This window comes from Fringilla coelebs (genome assembly GCF_963513975.1).
Source record: "Fringilla coelebs genome assembly, chromosome: 4".
Lineage (NCBI taxonomy): Eukaryota > Metazoa > Chordata > Aves > Passeriformes > Fringillidae > Fringilla > Fringilla coelebs.
The window spans coordinates 44,497,358-44,513,947 of NC_140032.1; the positions used below are offsets into that span (position 1 = coordinate 44,497,358).

Genomic DNA, 16,590 nt, shown 5'->3' on the forward strand with positions numbered 1-16,590 from the left:
AAGCCTGAAAGTTGTCTTTAAACATGAGGACTTGGACTGCAGTTTCACAGTAGTTTCAACTGTTTGTAGGTTTGGGCTACAGAGTTGTTGGAGAGACTTCAGCCTTGCGTGTGGAATAGCCGTGGGGTTTCTTCACAGCATTCATGTGTCTTCCGTCAGTTTCCCTGTCAAATTAATGTGAACTCTGAAACTAGATTTCATTTCAATTGCAATTCAAATACATTTGAGAGATTGAAATGTTATGGTAACAGCATGGTTGGGTCTGTTGTTCTGCTGCAGATTCAGAAGGTAGTGAACAAGAAGTTGCGGGAGAGATTCTGTCACAGACAGAAGGAGGTGTCAGAGGAGAATCATAATCATCACAACGAGCGCATGTTATTTCATGGTAAGGAAGTAGTGTCTCTTTGTATGTATTGGTATTTAACAAAAAACCCAAACCCTGCAAAGACCCACAGGCAATGTTACTGTTGCTGTGTCACCATCCTATGCAAGTAATTGTGTTTCTACACTAGAAATGCAGGGGGTGCATTGGGGGTGTGGGGGTGGTGGAGTTACTCTGTGTAGTAATTGCAAGAAATGCAGGGGGTGCATTGGGGGTGTGGGGGTGGTGGAGTTACTCTGTGTAGTAATTGCAATCCAAAAAGCTACTCTAGATAAGAAATACTTTTATTATGTTTTGGTTTCTTAAGAAAGAGGAAGGTTTTTTGCTAAGCTGTATCTTAGTCATTTCCAGTAAAGCTGCTGGGATGATGTTACATTGCTGTGAGAAAGACATGGTGTCTTCTAAATGAGGGGAGCAGCACACAATAAAAGTGTTTTACCCTGGTGCTTTAGGCAAGCATCAGGGAAAGGAATCAAAACCAACCATGAGTTTCAGCAAGATTTCTCAAGAAATGCCTGCAAATGACGCTTGCCTGAAGGTCCTTCTGTCCTAGATTCTTCTGTGATTCTGTATAGGAAATTGGTTTTGGGTATGATTGTCCTGACACCTTGCCCCACCTTAAGCAGTACTGACTCCTGGAGAGGGTGTGCATTGACAAGATAAATTGCACTGAAATGTGAGTGGGGGGAAAGCCATTTAATGAGATCTGTGAAATGAGTAAGAAATGAGTCACACGTGGGATTTTGGTATGTAATGATAAATCCCACACATCACTGCATCCTGCTGGGTATCGCCCCCTTCCAGCTGACTGAGCACACTTTCTGGTATTTAATGGTCTATTTGAGGCAGATAAACGCCTCTTGACATTGAGTGTTGTATTACCATACAACTTAACAAGTATGTGTCTTTCTGTGTCACTGTTCTAGGGTCTCCTTTTATTAATGCTATCATTCACAAAGGATTTGATGAAAGGCATGCATACATTGGAGGAATGTTTGGAGCTGGAATTTACTTCGCTGAGAACTCCTCAAAAAGCAACCAATATGTGTACGGAATAGGGGGAGGAACTGGCTGTCCCACACACAAAGACAGGTCCTGTTACATCTGCCACAGGTAGGAATCCAGCAGAGTTCCCCACACATAATTCTGCCTGTCCTGGTTTTTATGATCCTGGCTCAGGGTGACATGCAGGCAAAGAATGGCCACTTGTGCTTGGTCGTGGCAGGAAAAATGCTGTTTTCCATTTGTTAAGATTGAGCAAAAAGGAATATAAATGCAGCAAGTCCCACAGGAAGGTCAAAAATTACATCTAAGCATGCAGTGAGTATAAATCAAAGTGAGCAGTGGCTCAGGAAAGAGGCTTGAAACAGCAAGTTTGAAAATGAAGAGTCAGGGGAAAATAGCAATTAAACTCCAGGCACTCTCAGGACAAAGCTGCAGTGCAAAGTGGTGGTCAGCAGTACAGTGTGGTACTGTGGATCAGATAATATTGGAGGTAGATAATTTTGGAACAGGACATAATTGCAGCTTTGTTTTATCCTGGAGTGGATCAGTGTGTTTCTCACACTTTGACACCTGTCCATGCCCTGCTGATAGGAACACAGAGAGTTTGAGCTTCTTTCAACAGCTTTATATAAAATGAACTAGAACAGGCTTCCATGTGAGGGCTAAACAAACTGTGTGTTTTCCCTTCTGAGTGTCATGAAAGATTTTTCTGACAAGTTTTATACAGTCTTTAGAACTGGTTTCTTAGGTGTTCCTCTAAACAGCCATGAGAAATTAATTGTAATGAAATAAACTCAAAAGACTCAAGTCCTTCTGGAAGCATACACCTCCTAGTAAGATATTTGAAAATGATACTCTCTTTTTTTCGTTTTAGACAAATGCTCTTCTGTAGAGTGACCCTTGGCAAATCCTTTCTTCAGTTCAGCACAATGAAAATGGCTCACGCTCCTCCGGGGCACCATTCCGTTATCGGCAGGCCAAGCGTGAATGGTCTTGCCTACGCCGAGTATGTCATCTACAGAGGGGAGCAGGTACGTGGGGTAGCAGGGACTGCCTTCATGCAAGGACAGAGCCTGGAGCTGGAGATGGGCTCTGCCTGCTTTCCAGACCAAGTGTGCTGTGATAATGCTGCTGATTAGGTTGTTGGGTTTTCTTTCATTTAAATGGGGAAATAAACAGTGAACTGTATCTAGACAGCAAATGCTACTCCTGTCCACTGATCTGCTCTGATTTATGCCATGAAGATTTGCCTAATTTCCTCTATGCAGCACTGATGGAGTCTGTTAAGAATTGTAGCTTCTCTCAGTAAGCTGTCTTTCTGTTTTAGTGGCATTACTGCAGCATCAAGGTCACATGCATTTTTGGGGCTCCAGTACATCTTGAGGATTCTGGGCTTTTTGCCTGTAGATTCCCAGCAATGGCAGAGACTACTCTTAAATGGCAGCTGGAATAGCACAGGAGTCTTCAAAAGTTGATTCTTAATCTGAATAATTCAGCTAGACCTTGACTCCTTAGAATTGTTTTGCTTACTACCATGGGTGGCTCCCAGATCACCTGATCAAACTGAATAACCACAAATTTGTGATGACAGACATCCCCAGTCCTGAGGGAGCTGGCTGATGGTGTTGCCAAGCCACTCTCCATCACACCTTGAGATAACCTTGGTTGGTTGGAGCATGCTACTAATAATCCCAAGATTATGGGTTTGATCCCTGTATAGGCCATTCACTTAAAAGTTGGACTTGGTGGTGTCCTTGCAGGTTCCTTCCAACTCAGAATATTTAGTAGTTCTGTGATATTTGAAAAGTCATGGCAGTCAGACAAGGACCCCAATGAATGGAAAAAGGGAGACATCACTTGGATTTTTTAAAAGGGCAGAAAAGTAGACACAAGGGAACTACAGATAGGTGACTCTCACCTCTGTAGCTGGGAAGATCTTGGAACGGATCCCTGCGGAAGGCACATGCAAGACCAGGAGGTGATTCAAGACAACCAGCACAGCTTAAGTAAGCACAGATTGTGCCTGACCAGGTGACCTTCTATAATAGGGTGACAATTATGGTCTCACAAAGCTTTCTCTTTGATCAAACAAGCCCATCTCTCTCTCAGCATCTTCTTTATCCTGTGCTCTCTGCCCCTGATTATCTTATTGGTCCTTTGCTGAACTTGGCTTCAGCTTGTTGGCATCTTTCTTGTATTGTAGAACCTAGAAGTTGTGTGTGGTTTTCTAGATGTGGTCAAGGGAGTACTGAATAAACAGCAGTTGCTGCTACACCTGTTGATTTACCACAGGATGCTCGTAGCCTTTACTGCTGCCAGGACACACTACTGATTCAGCTTTAGCTTGCTGTCTCCCATCACCTTTTCAGCTGAGTAGCTTCTCATCCTGCAGTGTTACAAGGAATTCATCTCAGGTTCCTTTGCCCTTGCTGGATTCCATGAGGCTCCTGTAGGCCCAGTCTCATCTCATCTGTTGAGGTTCCTCCGAATGGGGCCCTGCCCTCCATCAAGTCTAGCTTTGTTCTGGGACTGAACTGGCTACCAGCTGTCTCCAGGAAACACTGGACAGATGGACAGATGACTTACTGAGTCATGTGCTTTGGGTGGGCCAAGTATTTTTACTGCCAGTAAAGGCCTTTGCAGGTTACATTGCAAGCTATTGTTCCTTTTGAGGTCAGACTTTATCAGTCGTGCAAGATTTTTGAGTAACTTAACAGGCACTGTCTGATTTGTAGGATTAGCTAACAAGGAGAGTAACTCTGAATTCCTGTTGCACACAAGTTCTGCCCTGACTGTGTGGAAGAAACATCTTTCTCTTTGTGTATTAACCAAGGTGTTAAGTACATCCAGCAGTTCCACATAGTGCTGGCTAGGTTTGAAATAGCCACTTTTTCTTGCATGCTGTGAACAGAGCTGGTTCTTGCGCTGTCCTTCCTGGCTACTGTTTAGTGCAAAAACTGGAACTTGCTGAGTTACCCTTGCATAAACCAGTTTTTTTTTTTTCTTATTTTACTTTCAGGCATACCCAGAATATCTCATTACGTACCAGATTGTGAAACCAGAAGCTCCCTCACAGACAGCAACAGCAGCAGAACAGAAGACCTAGTAGCTTCAGAGCAGTGGAGAAGGATGTGACTTCAATCTTGGACTGGATGGATACATGTTTCAGAAAATCAGTATCACATAAAATTCTTAACAACCTGGAAATAAGCTGTATGTCTTTTATAAAGTAATGCTGTCTTGATGAATATGATAATGAGTAACTCTTGCATACTCAACTGCTACTGTTCCTCTTGAGGAAAGTTTACAAGGGACTGCCTTTTAATAACATATCTCAGGCTCCTAGTCTCTGCAGATCCGATGTGTAAAATAATATTGTTTTGATCTAGACCTTGGGAACATTATTGTGCAAATGGAATTCTTTATTGCTGCCATCTCACATGTTAAAATTTCAGACACTACTTTTCTAGTTATTTTATTTGCAATAAATTACATTAAGCCCATAATTTTCTTTTCAGCATACACCATTCATTTCCTGTTTTCAAGAGATCCTATTTATTCTCCTTTTGTATTCTGAAGTTGAGCCAGAACTTTCTTGAAAATATTTTGCACAAAGTCAAGTCGACTAAAATCATTAGCAATGCAATATAAATTTCATCTGAGGAGGGGCTAGGTCAAGTTATTCAATATAGGGGTTTTTTTGCACACCTCTGAACAAACGATAACATGAGTGAGTGTAACTTTGGAGTGGAAACAAATGATGTCAGTTTGCTGCCTTGTCTGTGTGAGTTTTCTGGGGGAAGTCCTGGGAAGTATTTGCAAGGGTAAAACCAGCTCTTGTGCTTAGAAGAACTTCATTAAACAGGTCCATGCCCTCTGCTGGCATCTCTAAAAGAACATTTTAGAAGGCTCCTGTTAAGTACAATGCAGCTTTTGAAATGTTCTCCAGTGACAGCAGGGTATGGTTTTGCTGGGAGAAGCAGGTGAAAAGTCAGAAGATTTCATACAGGAGGGTGTATCTGGTTCATGTCCCTCTGTAAGATGAGACCCAGCAAATGGGTTTCAGGCTGGTAAGGGCGAGTGTATTGCAGCAGTTTCCTGTCACATCTTTGTGTGTGACATCATAGTTGAAGAGCTTAAGGGATTTACAAAAGTAATAATTTTTTTAAATATTGATTTTACATTTTGATGAGAACAAAATTTTAAAGTATCAGTTGGCAAGCAGATTTGTTTGCAGGTATACCAGAGAACAAAGTTAGGATTTATTCACTTAATACCCTTCTTCCCAAATTCCCAGGTTTATTTTGCTGGATAGGAGAAAGTTATTTTTAAGCATTGCATAGCACAGCATCAAACAGTTTCAAAAGTCCCCCTCATGGTGGATATGGATTTAACAAAAGTAGAAACTGTTTCTTTTTTGTGGTGTTTTACAGTTTCAGAGAAGGTTGAAGATCAAGACCTGTTAATTTTTTTCCTAACAACCAATACCAGGAGATGTGCTTCTGTGTTGACTATGTATCATCTGGAGGAAAAAAAATGTTCCTTTGGACACAACATGTGGTACATTATTCTATCAACCAGCACTATTTAGTATCTGATGATCTAGTTCATGCTTTCAGGTTTTATCCCCCTTAAAGCAAGAAAGCAACAGAATAGTGTGCTCTTAGTTCATAAAAATATCCATGCTCCCCACAAGTGGGATTTTGCTAACACGTTTGTATAAAACAGACTTAATCCTGAAGAGCATTTCACTTTCAGCATTAAGACACAACACTTTTATTTTTAATGTTAAGGCATTAATGTTGAAGCAAGTCATCCTCACAAGAAATATCACCCACTGTAAAATCAGTCATGTGATGCAATATGGCTACCTGAACATCATCTGTTTGTAATATCTCTAAAGGAAACCTTAGAAATAGCAATACTCCAACAGAACTTGAACTCTTACTTTTCTTGAGCTGACAGTGGATATATGGTTCTCGCTTCATTTTGTGACCTGATTAAATATGTAGCTTTGAAGTCCCAGCCAGGCTCTAGCCTAGTTGTCCTTTTAAACAAGTTTCATTGATAAAATTGGGTGCTTGTATTTTGGCTACTTGTTTCATAGTGTTAGAGGATTGCAAAGATCACCACTAGGCTTTGAAGCTTTGTATTCACCATTTAAGTTTGGGGTTTGTTTTTCATTTAGTTAATAACGGAGCGAGGGGATGTGCTATCTGCTCTAGGGTTTCAGATAGCGACCAGAGCGAGTGCTGCTCTCCATCCCCAGTTAGACATAGTTTTAAATGGTGAAACAGCTGTGCTGCTTAGGTGAGCAAAATGGTTAATGTGGGTGTGAAAGTTAAAAGCTTTACGTCTTTCATAAACAAGAACAAATCTAAAAAGGAAAACCCCACCGAGCCCACACCGGATGCTGTTCTTGCTTGTTGTTTCCTATGTGCTGGTTGAACTAATGGCTAGTCTGGGTTCCTTTTGCAGCCTGACATTTCTAGAAGATAAAAATAACCTGGAGGAGACTGAGGGGAGACCTCATTGGGGTTTTCAACATCCTCAGGAGAGGAAGTGGAGGGGCAGGTACCAATATCTTCACTCCTATGACTGGTAACAAGACTGGAGGAAACAGCATGAAGCTGAGATTAGGAGGGAGAGTTAGGTTGGATATTAGGAGAAAGGATTTTCACCCAGGGAAGTTGTCATAGCACCAAGCCTGATAGAGTTCGAAAAGCTTTTGGACAACACTCTCAGGCACATGGTGTGACTCCTGGGGCTGTCTTGTGCAGAGCCAGGAGTTAGACTCAATGATCTTGATGAGTCCCTTCCAACTCAGCATATTCTGTGATTCTACTTTACAGTATCTTTGAACTGCCAGTGTTAATGTTTCTGATGTTCTGTGCAGAGTAAAGGTGCTGTGTGAGGAAATCATTTTGCAGTGGTTTTTGTCTCGTAATGACGTGATCTCATATCCGTTTGTGGCCAGACACAGAGGAGTACCCAGGCCTGATGATGCATCTGTGTGTTGTAGACACCTGTGCAGGAGTAGCGTTTGTTGTCATAGCTGCTCTTACAGTTCAAAACAAAGTGAGGATCTGCCCATCAATACCAAAGTTACCCGTTAAAAACCCGGCAGTGGTTGTGGTGCTTTTGGCAGGCTGTTAACGGTACAGACGCTGCTGCTTCAGCTGGGCGAGTTAACTACAGTGGGACCTTATAAATACTGTGACCCCATAACCAGGCAGGTGCTGCCTCCTGAGAAATGAAGTTTTTGACCTCCTGAGAAGAGCAATCCCCTGATATGGGGATGCTCATTTTGCAGCATTGGATCACCAGTGGGAGGCACAGTAGGAGCTGAGGACGTAAGAACACTGGGCTAAGCTTTTAGAGGCTTGGGACACCAGGGAGACAGAACTTGGTGTCTGCACAAGGGACAATGTGTCTCTCAGGCCTGTTGATCTTTGTCAGTGTCCCTTTGAGGCAGCATTTTGAAACTTCTGTGTAGTTTCGCAACAGGACCTTAATAGGCGAAACAGAAAGAAGTCACCACCTAACAAAGGAGAGTTCTGCTCTCCATTGCTGAAACTGTTTCCATGAGACTGATGACTTAGATACCTGGTGCAGAGTGACACTGCATTCTGATTGCTGTCAACAAAACTTTTGTTAGGATTAAAAGCAGACAGTACAGTACCTTAATAAGGTATATTTTATTTTTTCATTCTTATTTTTATTTACCAGTTGTGTTTGATCCCAGCTCCATAGAGACTGTTACAAACTTCTTATACTAGTTCCACCATGTTGCAGTCACTATTGGTTTTCTAACCTCTGTTTCAAGTGTTTGCATGAGGTGCAATTGAATCCCACTGCATTATGTAGCAGGAATTTATTTTGCCTGCAAACTTAAACTTTGCTTGTTTGTTATGGGAGTACCCCAAAAGAAAATTCTACACTGAAGCAGAGAGAAAACCGTGCAAAATGTCCTGCACTGTTGGCTGTGGTGGCCAGCAGACACAGAAAAGGGATGTGGTATATGGAAGGGAGTAGCTCCTCGAGAAAGGCACTTTCTTGACTCTGGAAACCAGCTGCTTCTGCTGTTTGTTCTAGGTTAGAGGAGGTGTCTGCTCCCTGTAAATGTGTGAGGTGCTGAGGGATGCAAGCATGTTGTGCCACTGCATGGCCTGTGAGAGCTACTTAAGACAGTGGCAAATCTCAAAAAAGCCTCCTGCATCCCTGCAATGATACCAGTTTCTGCACAGTTCATGCACTGCCTGCAATTTCCATATGGGACTGTTAACAGAAATTGCCCTGAACAGGATTTTTCAAGGTGGGTAAAAAGGAAGGGTTCAGCCACAAAACAGATTAGTTTGAACATTGCTAATCATTCTCAGAAGCTGAATGTCAGGAAAGATGTGAATTTATTTTCAGTGGGATTTCTCTGTTTCCATGCTGCTTTGCTACAGAAACTCTAGCTCAGAAGTCCAAGAGGACGTGCATCTAATGCATGCTTCAGGTATGTTAAGCTGAATATTTGTGCAGCATTGTAAGCTATGCTGCAGCCTGGATAGGGAAGACCTGGGGAAGCACATACTCAGTTCTTGTCTCGTGTAGCAACTGGCTTGTGAACCTCCACAGGCTTGAATCCATTGGTGATCAGAGGTGGTGGCTTGGCACAGTCCCAGAGCATGTTCTCCTGGTCTTTCTGAGAGTGGCAGGACAGAAGTGTTCCCACCTCTCTGAACTCAGAGTAGATGTGAAACCCAGGGGATTGGGGAACCCTGTATGTGTGTTTAAATCTCTGAAGCAAGGTGATGAGCCTGGGAATCTGTAGGGGACATGGGAAGCAGGTGCATTTCCATTACACTGACACATATGCCTGTAAAGTCCCATTTTCTGACTGGTTTTGATGTATCGGTCTTGCTGAATGTGTTGGTGGCGAGTTTTAGTGCTGGTCCCATTAATTATTAATGGAGATTATTAGAATCTCTGTTATTACAAGATAATTTTGACACTCTTAACATCTGCAGAACTTGCTTCAGCTTTGGAAATTGAAATGGGGATTTTCTGTGCTGCGGTCCCATGAGCTTGTGCTTTGTCATTCCTAATTGCTTTCTCTGGCAACCCAGATGGCAATGTAGCTGGGGGTTGAATTTCTAGACCTTTTTTGTGTAACTTCTGTTCATAACTAGCCCTGTATTTTTTCTCTCTTGGTTGCCAATTACTTGGAGCTGGGATGTCATTTATTTATTTCTTCTTTTACCTTCTCTCTCAAAGTTGAAGATGATGGGCAGTTTCTCAGCCTACCTACATGGTGGACTTTAGGTAACATCTCTGTAACAACTGAGTTTGATCTATAAGTGTGCTTGGCTAAATGTCTGATCTGCAATACTTGTAATAGTTTAAAAGTCAATAAATACATTTTTAACAGTTGCTCTGTGAAAATGGAATGTGTGCACAACCTGCTGCTCTGTCTTGGTTTTAGGACAAATTTGCTCCAGCCAAACTGTTGAAAACAGTTTTATTTTTATTTTTCTCCAAACAATGTTTTCTCCCTCCCTCAGGCAATAAATAAAAAGTTAATTTCTAGAAAAAAAAAAAGAACAAAACCATACATATGTACATCAGCCACACAGGCATCTTGTGTGTTGGACTGGGCTGGAGGGAAGGACAGAGGTAGGGTGGGAAATAAGGCTCCAGGTGGGTTGAAGATGAGGCATTTTCAAGGCTTGGACCAAAAGCTGCAGAAATGTTGCACAGGTGAACAAGACTCAGCACAGGAAAAAGGCTGGTCATGAGGTGGGAGAAGCTTGAAAATGCTGGATGAATGATACCTCTGGGCCAGCCTGTCCTCCACCCCACAGCTTCTCTCTTCCATTACAGCCCACCCATGTCCCTTCTGCTTCTTTTGGAAGAAAAGCAGCAGTGGGAGCGGTGGAGAGGAAACTGAACAGAGTAATCAAAAGCAGCCCAGACTGCTGCCCCAACACCTTCTTTCTCATCTTAAAGCCACAGGAGATTGGACCTAAGTTTTCTAGAAACCAGTGATCCACAGAGGCAAGTAAAGAGGCATTTCAGACTACATCTCTCCCTCCAAACCACTTCCCAACCACAGAGATTGCTCTCCCCCTGGAATAGGCTCAGCTGGTGACTTGGCAGGTGCCTGCCAGCTCCTGCCTCATCTCCCCAGCCACTGGCAGGGCTGAGGTTGAGTGCAGGCAGCCCTGTGCCACCACTCCTGCTCACCCCAAGGCCCTGCCTGCAGCTCTGCTTGTCCAAAGTGTACCTGGCTCAGGTAAGCAGCACCCACCACACATACAGAGGTCCCTCTGCAAGAGGGAAGGCTGCTGCACAATAAAAACAGGGAATGCTCCCTTGTCAACCTAGATGAGCTGGGGCCAGAAACATGGGGAGAAGGGGAGGTGTAAAAAACAAGACAGTAAAATAGGGATGGAAACATGTGAAGACCAGGCACTTGAGGAAACCCAGTATACTATTTTTTTTCCTCCCCCAAAGAGCCTGGACAATGTCAAGGTTTGTGGCTTTTACAACTTCGTGCTTTCAAAACATAACAATAAAAAGCAAACAAACCAAGATGAGGTAAGAAATTTCTCTACGAAAAAGATGGCGAGTCCAGGGTGAATGGCAGTGTCCGGCACTATTGCTTAACATCACGGGGCTCCGCGCCCCTGCACGCCCGGCACTGCCTGCCCGGCTGGCCTGGGCCCTGAGCTAACAGCTGGGCGACGTGGTGATGGGGCTGTGCAGGTAGGGCAGGCTGCTGGGGGTGGCATGGACACCGACAGACACCGGGAAGCTGAAGACAAACTGCGAGGTGGGGGTGGAGGTGGCCTTGCCCCGCTCCCGCAGCGTCCCCGAGGGGCTGACGGCCTCCACTGCATATGAAGTGGCCAACACCTGCGACTCGAACTGCAGCAGCTGCCCCATGAAGCTGAAGTTGGGGGAGATGATGCTCCGGCGCTGCTTGACAAACTCGAAGGCCTCCTCTAGCTTGACACGCTTCTTCATCATCAGGTACGCCAAGCAGATGGTGGCCGAGCGGGAGATGCCAGCCTGGCAGTGCACCAGCACACGGCCACAGCACTCCTTCACTGAGTCTGGAGGGCGACAGGGGTGAGATGTGAGACCCACACCCTGCCACCACGGCCCAGCCCCTCACCAAACCTGCAGGTGGTGGCTCACCTCCCTCCCACCGGTGCCACCGGTGGACACAACATCTCTGCACAAGCACTCACCAATGAACTCAATTGCCTCCATGAACCAGGAGCTGATGTCAGCTTTGTGGTTATCCTCCACAGGGATACACTTGTACTGGTAGTGCCCCTCGAAGTGGTTGGGGCAGTCTGAGGAGACGTTCAGCAGGGCTGTGATGCCCAGCGCATCAAGCATGTCCCGCCGGGCTGCGTGGTAGGCGCTGCCAAGGTAGAGGAAGGGAAGGATCTCCACAGGCCCACCCTGTGACAGAGGAAAACAACGGGACAGGTTGACCACGGGACAGCAGGAGGCAGGACACACATCCAGAAGGCCTGGAAACATGGAGCTGCGCAGCAACCTGGCAACCTGATCCAGGGCCCTCAGAAGAGGGAGCAGAGGCTGCTTTCCTGAGGTGCTAAACCTGTTTCAGCCCTTCCTCTCCCTCTCCTTGTCCTGTTTGGAAACAGGCAGGTGTGGGTTAACAGGATGTGGGCTTGTCCACTCTGTGGGGCACACAAACACCCTGGGTTTAGGAGGACCACCATGCTTTCCCACGAGAGGAAAGGAAGCAGGGCTCTGGCTCCACAAGCCTCAGCTGAGGGACAGCAGAGAGACTCTTGTTGGAGCAGGTTGCAATGCTGAAAGGGCAGTGAAGATAGCTGAGCACTGGGCTTTTAGACGTACCTGGTCATGGAAGGGGGTTCCACAGGAACTGCAGCCCAGATCCAGGGGCTCAGCGCTGGTGGGGGGTGACACATTGCTCAGGGACTTGGTTTTTGCGCAGAATTCAGGGTACTCTGAAGAGAAACGCTCATAGCCCCCTGCAAGAGGAGAGGCACGAAGTGTTATCCCAGACCGCATTCACAGGACTGCAGAACCACGCAGCCGGAGATGCCCTTGGCCACTAGATGATGCTACAGCGATGGAGAGTGGTCCCTGCCCCAGGAGGAGCAGTCAGGCTCTCGGCAGCAAGGGGGGAATCCCTGAGGCCCCACCATTCCCTTGGAGCAAGAGCACCAAGAACAATGATCTTGGCCACACAACGTCTCTGCTCCAGGGTTCGGTCCCCTGCATACTGACAGCCAAAACCCCAGACTGAGGCCAAGGTTGCTCTCTGAGACAATGAAGAGAGGATTTATTTCCAGCACACTCAGACTTAAATGGGAAAAACTGCTCTAAGGCCAAAGACTGTTCAGTTCTCATCTTCCCTTGACACATCATTTTGTGAAAAAACACAGGCAGGTCTCCCATTCCCAGCTTGGCCCTCCAGCTCAGAGTTCCCAAAACAACAGACCAGGAAAGCCCTGGCTCTGGCCAGGTACAGCCAAGCTGACCCCACAGCTAAGCTGCTCTCTGAGAGAGGTGTCTGCTGCTTCCCAAGGACACAGGGAAGCAGCAAGCCAAATGTGGAGCAGCTCGCTGCTCTGCCCTGCTGCCAGGAAGATAAGCACAGGGGATGTCAGGGCTTCATCATGGCAGGCAAAACAAGAGGAAATCCCACTGAGTTCCCAGGACAGGGAAACTGCAGTGTTGGCCTGCCAATAAACGCTTCTGGTTTTCTGAATGAGAGAAGGAACTCTCTCGTTCAAATCAAATTAACAACCCTGCCATCCTTGAAGGGTCTGACTTTGAGCCTTGAAATAAAAAAAAATCAAGTATTTACTATCACCACAGAACTCCAGCTGGATCAAGCCCTGACTCCCAGGATGGTTCCTGAAGACTCAAACCAACTAACTGCAGGACCTGTGCCTGCAGATTTCAGCTTACCAGAACATACAGCAGGACACGTCCTTCTTATCCAGCCTTAGCTCCGAGACTGCCCTGAACAAGGCTGGATATTCAAAACAATGGATGCAAGCATCTCAAGCAGCCTAGGAATCCCTAGGCAGCTAGAGCCCCCCACTGCCAGCATCCCGGTGTTGTTTGTTGTTTCCTCCCCTACAAAAGGGCTCTAGTACCTTAAAGCAGAATGTGCAGATTTATCACTGCATTTGCATTGTCCCTCCCCTGCAGCCAGGACAGTTTGCAGAGGCTTCATTTCCCTGGCCTGACATCCCTTTACAGTCCTACTGCTTCGATTTGAAAGAGCATCCAAAACCAAGAGTCTTTGTTAGACAACTTCTAGGGATCTGGTCCTAAAATCCCTGGATCTACCACATTGCACTCCAGAGGTCATCGCACCGTGAGAGGGAAAAGCTGCCCAGAATGATGGGCAGAAACATCTTGGAAAGAATGGTTCTTGGAAAGAAAAAGAGACCTTTTCAAATGCTTCTCTTCAATGAATCTCATCAGATTCATTGATCCAACAGCTCCTGGCTGTTCACGCCAGCCCTGCTCGGTATAGGAGCCAGGCAGAGCAGGTGCCCATGGCCAAGCAACCCCCAGCCAGGTTGTTTCACAGGGGACCTGGCAGCAGCCTGACCTGCATAAAACACTTCAGGGTCTTCATTGTGACCTGCACCTGACAAACGTGCACTTGGGCATGCACAGCTCTGGGTTAGTGTAGCTCTCACGGAATCTGAGCAAGATCATTTTAGTGGTTCTGTGGAACACAAGAAGAAGACTGTAGTGCTGAGACTGAGTCTCTCGGAGCCCATTCCTTAAAAGGGCTCCCATTCCAACCAACCTCCCACGAGAATCACAGAGGCACCAGAAGCTCTCAGCTGACAAAGGCCACCCTTGAAGCACAGCAGCATTTCCTGCCACATGCGTGGCTCCAGCACCACGCTGGCTCACGGTGAAGGAGCCTGCTCCTGAGCCAGCCCTTGCTGTGCAGGCACTCCGGCAGCAGCACATCGTATCGCATCCCGGGAACAGCTCCTGCTGCTTTTACTGTATCTAGTATAACTGAAGTGCTAGTTCCTCCATCTATCAAGCCTCTTAATGGATTTGCTACTCTGCATACACATCCTCACCCCTGCTGTAAGTAAGCCAAGGAATAAATTGACTCTTAGGCTGTAAACAAAAAAGAAAAGCCCAACAGAGCTCATCCAGGAACCCCAGCTGAGCATCCCCCGCCCCTAAATCAGCTCACGGCAATTCTCAGGACCAGCAGCTCCAAATGTGCACAGCTTCCCATTTAACACGCGGCAGAGGGGGGAAGCCCCGATCCCTGCTGTAGTCGCAAAGGGAGCACAGAGGCATCCCCGGGTTTTCTGCCCGCTGCAAGGGGACATCGCCGTGACAGCAGGTATTGGACCCTGCACAAATACCTCCTCTGCACCGTGGGGCTGGGGATGGACTCAAACAAAGCGTGGGTGGATTCCCCCTCACACACTCACTTCCCTCAGGTCCCGGGCAGGGCCACGGCGCCCGCTCGATGCCCCTGAGCCGGCTCAGACCGCCTGGGCACCCTCGCTCGGGGCTGACGGCCGTGCTGCGACCGTCCCGGGACCCCGGCTCCGGGCGGCGCACCCCGGTGCGTGCGGCCCCCCAGCCCTCCCGCCGGCTCCCAACTTTGGCAGGACGGACGGCCGGAGGCGGGAGAAGGCAGCGCCCTGCCCGGGGCGCGGCGAGACCGGAGCCCCATTGCCGGGCGGGGGCAGCCGTCCGCGGCCGGTTCCCCCCCCGGTTCCCGGTGTCCCCGCCGCCCGCTCCCCGCCGCCGGTACCTGCCAGGAGGCGGATGTCGGCGCGCGCCGTGTCGCGACGGAGCGCGCGCACCACGAGCGCCACGGTGCTGTCCTCGCGCAGGGCCTCCGCGCGCGGGCTGCGCTCGTCGTACACCACGACGGCGGCGTAGAGCCCGGCCCGCAGCCGCGCCCGCACCTCGCCCTCGGCCGGCAGGATCTGCTCCAGGCTCACGGCGCCCTTGGCCCGCCGCCGCACGATCGTGTTGCAGCGCACGTTGAGCGCCCCGCGGATGTGCCCGGCGCTGTGCGCCAGGAAGGGGCGGCAGTCCAGCACCAGGCACCGCGCGGCGCCGCCGGCCCCGGCCTCGTCGCGGCCCACGAGCCGGCGCAGCGCGCTGCCCTCCATCTCGCGCAGCCCCTCGGTGGCCACCATGGCGGGGGGAGGGAGGGAGGGAGGCAGCGAGGGAGCGAGCGCCCGCCGGGCCCCGCGCCCGCCGCCCGCGCCGCTCGCGCACCCCCGCGCGCGCCGCGCGCAGCCTTTACTACCCGGCGGCGGCCGGCGCGCGCCCCCGCCCCGCCCCGCCCCGCCCATTCGCCGCGCGCCGGGGCCGCATGAATGGAGGGGAGGCGGCGCGCGGGCCGGGCGACGTCACCGCCTCCATTCACAAAAAAAGAAAATCCGTCCGCGCCGCCCGCCGGCCGCGGGTTGTGAATGGGGGAGAGCGGCGGGCCTTTGTCACCGCGGGGCAGCGCCCTGTCACCCCCGCCCGGACCCCTCCGGGCCGCGCACGCTGAGGGGCACACGCTCACGTGCACATGCTGCGGGGCACGCGCCCGTCTACACAGACACACAGACACAGACACACACACACACACACACACGCTCAGGCACACGCACACACAGACACACACACACAGACACTCTCAGGCACACACACACAACAGACACACAGACACAGACACACACACGCTCAGGCACACACACGCACACACACAGACACTGTCAGGCACACAGACACAGACACACACACACTCAGGCACACGGACACACACACACACACAGACACACACACACACAGACACACACACACACAGACACACACACACACTCAGGCACACGCACTCAGGCCGGGCACACGCTGCGCACACTCCTCCTCCTTTGTCCCCTGGCTACTGTTTCGCTCGGACTGCCTGCCGCGGCGGGGGGCGCTGAGCAGGGCCCGCCGTCGGCTCTGCAGGGTCCCCCCGGGGCTTCCTGACTACGTATCTTTCACGGCCACGCTTCCCCTGTCAGAAAACGGCATCTCATTAGCTGCAGAGCCCTGAAAACACTACAGCACCCTGCCTGTGATGTGGCTCTGCGGAGGGGGCTCTCCGATTTAATTCCTCACACAGAGGAATTCTATTTTCAGCTAAAAGCCTAAGGACTAAA

The 16,590-nt window shown here is 48.7% G+C and overlaps 2 protein-coding genes across 2 annotated transcripts in view; one reads left to right on the plus strand and one right to left on the minus strand.

The window, feature by feature from the left end:
* TNKS (tankyrase) overlaps window positions 1–9,804 on the plus strand; it is a 129,769-nt gene extending 119,965 nt beyond the window's left edge. The window contains exons 24-27 of the mRNA XM_084204383.1: window positions 280–385; window positions 1,309–1,495; window positions 2,262–2,418; window positions 4,407–9,804. Coding sequence (XP_084060509.1) covers window positions 280–385; window positions 1,309–1,495; window positions 2,262–2,418; window positions 4,407–4,493 — 537 coding nt within the window. The 3' untranslated portion in view covers window positions 4,494–9,804. The remainder of the gene's footprint in view (window positions 1–279; window positions 386–1,308; window positions 1,496–2,261; window positions 2,419–4,406) is intronic.
* Window positions 9,805–11,104: 1,300 nt separating this feature from the next.
* Window positions 11,105–15,591, minus strand: DUSP4 (dual specificity phosphatase 4; the record flags this gene model as incomplete). Its single annotated transcript, XM_084203974.1, has 4 exons — window positions 11,105–11,490; window positions 11,629–11,848; window positions 12,272–12,408; window positions 15,198–15,591. The coding sequence occupies 4 exons, from the start codon at window positions 15,589–15,591 to the stop codon at window positions 11,105–11,107; spliced, it is 1,137 nt and encodes a 378-aa protein (XP_084060100.1).
* Window positions 15,592–16,590: the final 999 nt, after the last annotated feature.